This window comes from Epinephelus moara, chromosome 18 (genome assembly GCF_006386435.1).
Source record: "Epinephelus moara isolate mb chromosome 18, YSFRI_EMoa_1.0, whole genome shotgun sequence".
In the NCBI taxonomy this organism is placed as follows: Eukaryota; Metazoa; Chordata; class Actinopteri; order Perciformes; family Serranidae; genus Epinephelus; species Epinephelus moara.
This window is the reverse complement of record NC_065523.1, coordinates 37597056-37603252: the sequence shown is the minus strand read 5'-3', so window position 1 is coordinate 37603252 and position 6197 is coordinate 37597056. Positions and strand designations below refer to the sequence as shown.

Here is a 6197-nt window from a genome sequence, read left to right as displayed (position 1 = left end):
ATGCCCATTAGCCCACAGCGTCATTAACAGGCGGCTCGCTCAGTGTGTGACGTGCACTTGGAGATAAAATATAGGCCTATATTAATGAAGGTTCATTAGTACGGTTTGTATTTCTCTGTAATGTAGCACAGTGTTAACAATGTTACTGATACTATTCTTTCTCACACCTTCAACTCAAACCACCAAAATATATTATTTCATCATTACATTCATATCAGAAACATGCAAAAAGTCGACTAATGGACCGTGATGATGAAATCCCACACACCTGGATGCACTATAGATGTATAAATAGTCTCTGACCTCTTCTCTCCCTCAGCCTCCTATTGGGACTCCTCGGAGGTCAGATTCAGCCATCTCAGTCCGATCTCTCCATTCCGAGTCCAACATGTCTCTGCGCTCCACGTTCTCTCTGCATGAAGAGGAGGAGGACACGGTACGACACCCAGCACCAACACACACCACATCAGCAAACTAACATACGCTCACAAACACTTAAAGGTCCAGTGTGCAAGATATAAGGGAAAATGTTGGCAGAAATGGAGTTGAATATAATAAGTATGTTTTCTTTAGTGTGTACTAACCTGGAAATAAGAATCGTTTTGTTTTGTTTACCTTAGAATGAGACGTTTATATATCTACATAACCATGAGATGTTTCCGCTGGTTACAATCTGCAGTCCTCACTGCTAGACTCCCTAAACCTTACACACTGTTCCTTTTAAACATGTAAAAATATGGATAGTTTTGAAACTGAAACCACAAACGGTGTGTGCAGGAGCCCCAGGTGTTTGCTGAACAGCCGTCTGTAAAACTGTGCTGCCAGCTGTGTTGTAACGTCTTCAAGGACCCCGTCATCACCACGTGTGGGGTGAGTTTACTTCTGTCCTCTCCAGCCTTTCCTCCATCTGTCCCTCTTCCTCTTTCTCTTTGCCTGCCATCTGATTTTTTTGTCTTTTTTGTAAACTCTGCTCATTCTTCCTGTAAAAAATCTTTTAAAAAGTTTTTAAATAAAAAGTCAACCAGGGGTGGTGGGGCTTAATGAATGGCCAGTTGTGTTAAATTGTTGAAGAAGAAGAATAAACATTTTACCGTGCCTGTTTTGTCTCCTTCCTCAGCACACCTTCTGCAGACGATGTGCCTTGACTTCAGGTGAGACTCATAATGTGTTCCGTTAAACCTCTTCCACTCTGCTGGGACGCCCGCAGCCATTACTGTTTTTCAGAGGCTGTTATGTACTGAGTTTTAAAGCTAGTGAAGATATCATCTGAAACTAGACAAAAAAAGGCTTAAATTTAGCACCAAATCTGTGAAACAAATGGTATCGACCCACCATATCATATACTTACATCATAATGTTCTACGCCCCTTTACACTCTAAACTTTTAAAGTTTGAATAGGCACTGAACCAAAACATGTTTATTACAGATTTATGACCAAAAAACGGATGCATGGTGCTGAACTGCATCAAATTAATCCTCAGGATTCCAGCTTTCAAATGATGTAAACCACTTCTATGTGGCATGTACTGTTGACCTGCTACCTCCCCCTAAAGATCCCCTGCTCTCCTTAAAAAAGACAGAAATTGTGTTACGGTAGGAAGGGGTGGAGCTGAAGAGGTTAAACGTGCCAGTGTGGCTGTAGTTAAAAGCAGAGTTAATTATAACCTCACACTGATGTTTGTTCTCCTCACAGACAAGTGCCCAGTGGATGCGGCTAAGCTAACGGTTGTGGTGAACAACATTGCGGTGGCGGAGCAGATTGGAGAGCTCTTCATTCACTGTAAATACGGCTGCAGGGCCACAGCCAGCGCTGCAGGAGGAGCTGCAGGCGGGGCTGCGGCCCCCACCGCCACAGTGGCCGGGAAACCTGGAGCGTACGAGGTCGACCCACTGGGCTGCCCGTTCACCATCAAACTGTCCACACGCAAGTAAGGAGCACAGAACGGGACGGAGACGGTGTTTTATTTCCACTGCTTCCCTGTGAATGATTCGTCACACTGACAGTCTCTGTTTCTCGTCTCTGCAGAGAACATGAGGCCAGCTGTGACTACAGGCCTGTCCGCTGCCCCAACAACCCCTCCTGCCCCCCGCTGCTCACCATGAACCTGGAGGCTCACCTCAAAGAATGTGAGCACATCAAGTGTCCACACTCCAAATATGGGTGAGTCCTAAAAATCACACTTATTGTAATACATCTCCATTTCTTATCCAGTACACAAGATATAATAATAAAGAGTCCTCTGTGCTCCATCTCTCGCTCAATTTCAAGCACTCTTCATATTTGGTTCATGTTTTGTTTCGTCTGTTAATGAAGAACTTTCACACTCCACTGCTCTTCTCCCTGACAGCTGTACATTCATCGGTAACCAGGACACGTATGAAACACACCTGGAGGTGTGTAAGTTTGAGGGTCTGAAGGAGTTTCTGCAGCAGACTGATGACAGGTGAGCCAACGTATTCATACTGTATTATTCACAAGTAGAGCTGCTGACTGTAACAGACACTCAATACTTGATAAAACCTTGTCTGAGGAGCCAAAGCCTGATTCATGGTCGGGCGCTCGACACTTTTCACGAGTGTTGCTCAACAGTAATGATGTGTTTTCAGAAGATAAAAGTGTTGCATGATGCTTTCCTTTCATCTTGCGCATCTGGAGAATTTTGATGTGTTGCAACCATCAAATTTTGTTAGTAGTGATTAGTAGTGTTACTATTGTTGCCATGGAGATAGTAGTTTTCAACCCACATCGACGCAAACCTGCACGTCAATCAATAAATATGTGGTAATGAGGTAAAACACTCATATACAGCGGGATATTTGTGTGATTTTTAAGAACTAACCGTGCAGATTACGCTTCACTCAGTGCAACAAAAACAGACTCAAACCGTAAAAGATCCAGTAACCATGGAGACGACTTAAATGCTTTCATTGAAGCATGAATTGAAAAGGATGTGTTGAGTGCCCTACAGTAATCAGGCTTTTGTGTTTCTGTCTGTTTACCAAGTGTTCAGCATACTTTTGACAATTTAAATTATTTTTTAAACAAAATAAAACTCCCTAAATATATATATAAGCATTGTCTCTGTTTGAAATCTCTGACCTTTGACCCTGTGCAGGTTCCATGAGATGCAGCTGACTCTGGCCCAGAAGGACCAAGACATCGCTTTCCTGCGCTCCATGTTGGGCAAACTGTCTGAGAAGTTAGATCAGCTAGAGAAGAACCTGGAGCTCAAATTCGGTGAGATACAGTAAAGAAAGAAGTTCTTAGGTTTTACCTGCTTATTCACCCAAACAAGGCAAGGCTAAGAATATGATCACGGACATTTTAAGGTATTTGCAGGTGAACTAACACCCATAAAGTCACTGCTGACACTTTGACACTTCTGCATGTGTTTTACAGTGTGAAGGCAGTGGCAGGGCTTTACTGTGAAACCACAGGTGTTGACAGTGACTTTAGTGGTTAGCTAAAGCAACTAAAGATGTATTACATTTAGTTTTTTCCAACCAAACACAATTTGGTGTTCATACAGACAGTGTTGCTGCTGCCGCCTGCTGCTATGAGCACTGTGTTTCTGCAATTTAAAGTCAATACTCACCCAAATCATATTTCACTGTCTATTTTTGTTGAACCCACGTGTGGTATGAGGGGAAAAAAGGTGAGCTTCCTATTCTCTAGTTGTTCCATAGCTTAGCAGCAGCCGTGCTGCACCTGAGCAGCGCTGCTCACCCCGGCAGTGTGGCTGCTGCAACCCGTTAACACGGGTGCTGACAACGAAATGCAGGAGGTTCTGCTCTTCTGTCAGCACTTCTGCCGTTGTGAGAGTTTATTACTCTCCACTCACTTCAGCACACCTACCTTTAATTAAAGGTTCCTGAGATGTCAGGTCAGGTGGTGCATTAAAGTGACTCAAAAATAATAGGAAACTAGGACTTGCTAGAAATGGCTCTAACAGCGCTGTTCACATTTTTAGCACTGTTAGCTGCTAGCCACCAACTCAACCACCTGATCACAGAGTTTGAGGATCTTTATCAGGGAAGAGAAAGCTGGATTTCACCGTCTGTTTCCATCACATCACTCCTGCACTGCACCAGACTTACAACATGATTTCAGACCTTCCAGCTGCTGAAGGATAAATATTGACAGGAAATATTGACTGCAGAAAGTTTTATGACCCTAATGGACCACCCTGCTCGAGCACAGCGTCCTCACTGTGTTTTTACTCAATGTTATCGCCCCTGTGTGTGTTTCAGATGTGTTGGATGAGAACCAGAGTAAACTGAGTGAGGACCTGATGGAATTTCGTAGAGATGCGTCCATGCTTAATGTAAGTGTGTGTGTGTGTGTGTACCTTACAGAGAGAAAGAGTGAATAGTGTGTGAGTGAAGTTTGAGTCAGGTAGGCAGAATAAAAGGATTTGAGTCGGTGTGTTAGAGAAGCTGTAGAACAAATCCCCTGATCTGTTGTCTGTCTCTCTGCAGGATGAGTTGTCTCACATCAATGCCAGGCTCAACATGGGAATCCTGGGCTGTAAGTATCTGTCTGTCCTTCTTTTAAAACCCGTCTTCTCTTTATTATTCCTAATCTCTCTCAGTGGAGGAAGACGTTTGATAAACACTCACTGAGAGCTGGAACAAGTTTTGAATGATTTCATCTTTAAAGCTTTGTGGACTTGAAATCTAGCTCTGACTTTCTTCTCTGGTCGTTCCTTCCTCCTCTCCCTCACCTTCCTTCACCTTCGCTGTCTGTCTCTTCCTTCCTCCTTTCCTCATCTACCTCTCTGTACCTTTATAATCCTCCTGTTTCAGCTCCAGTTATTCTCCTCTGTTGTTTAGCTTCCAGTGAGAAATGCATATCCAGTCTTACCCGTGTCTGTGCCTCCTGTGTGTAGCGTACGACCCTCAGCAGATCTTCAAGTGCAAGGGGACATTTGTCGGCCACCAGGGTCCAGTTTGGTGTCTGTGTGTCTACTCCACCGGAGACCTCCTCTTCTCTGGATCCTCAGATAAGACCATCAAGGTAACATAAACACACAGAAGAAATGAAAGACTGACATTTAAATCCATCATCCCATTTTCATTGTCTTGTTGCTGGTTGTTGAAGTTATACAGGGCCGTCAAACTCATGATGTATTACTCAAAGTTCTCCTGTGAGCCCGTAGCAACACACCTACACCAGAGCAACCTCATAGCAGAGCTATTTTTGGCCTCAACATGGCCTTCACCCACCTCCTTATAGATTCTGCTAACGTCCACCCACAACTCGTTGTTGTTTTAATGCTGATACACAAAGTTAGAAGAAGGCATGTCACGATACAGAATTTAGTGGTCGATACCGGTGAGATTCAGTTTCACCATTCTAGATACTCAAGACGATACCGCAGTCCAAAAAAACAAAACAAAAAACAAAAAAAAAACAACAACAATAAATCTCATGTTCAAAAGAGGAGTAAGCCTCTCGGGCTTTCTTCAGGCACACTACGCACCGAGACAAGGAATAATATTAAAAAGCCTTTATTTTAATGGAGCATGTCAGAGATTAAAATATATAGGTCTTCTTCAGGGCGTGGCTGAAAAAATGTGTGACACACATTTTTTCAGCCACGCCCTGAAGAAGACCTGTTTGTCGAAACCGGTCAGCATTTTTGGCATTTGGTTGGCATTGATGTGAGACAACTCTTCCTGCAGAGAGACAGAGCTTCTTTTGAACAGTTAATATTGTACTTCAAGAGCACCTCGCATTTACCTGGAGTTTACCTGAGAGCACCCGGTTATTTTTCTTCTTTTTAATAAATCTCATGTACTTGAACATAAACTCCTTTATTAAAAACTTTATTTAGCCAGTGGCTTAGTAGGTAGAGCATGTGTTCCATATTCAAAGGCTCTCTTATCTCACCTTTTCATACTTAGACTGTCCTATCTAATAAAGGCAATAGCCCCTCAAAAATAAAAAATAAACTTCATTTAGATTCAACTTAAAGGGAAATTTCGGTTTATTTCAACCTGTCTCCTATCGTCCTAAATTTGTTTCAAGTGACTAGTGACATAAAAATAATGGTTAGCATGTTAGCCGTTAGCCTAGATACAGCCGGGGCGCATAGTAGTGTCAGACCTGTTAAAACGTAAGTGAACGGGCAACCTTCAAGTGCAAAGTTAGTCCACTAAACAAGCTTTTTTTCCACAAAGACCGCCTCATATC

General features: G+C 43.0%; 1 protein-coding gene across 2 annotated transcripts in view; it reads left to right on the top strand.

Moving 5' to 3' along the window:
• Positions 1-6197, top strand: part of traf7 (TNF receptor-associated factor 7) — a 29657-nt gene that overhangs the window by 7634 nt on the left and 15826 nt on the right. For both annotated transcript variants that reach the window (XM_050069334.1, XM_050069335.1), the window contains exons 5-14: positions 320-436; positions 778-870; positions 1118-1151; positions 1695-1929; positions 2028-2162; positions 2350-2445; positions 3118-3239; positions 4253-4326; positions 4481-4529; positions 4891-5018. In XM_050069334.1, the coding sequence (XP_049925291.1) occupies positions 320-436; positions 778-870; positions 1118-1151; positions 1695-1929; positions 2028-2162; positions 2350-2445; positions 3118-3239; positions 4253-4326; positions 4481-4529; positions 4891-5018 (1083 nt within the window). The remainder of the gene's footprint in view (positions 1-319; positions 437-777; positions 871-1117; positions 1152-1694; positions 1930-2027; positions 2163-2349; positions 2446-3117; positions 3240-4252; positions 4327-4480; positions 4530-4890; positions 5019-6197) is intronic.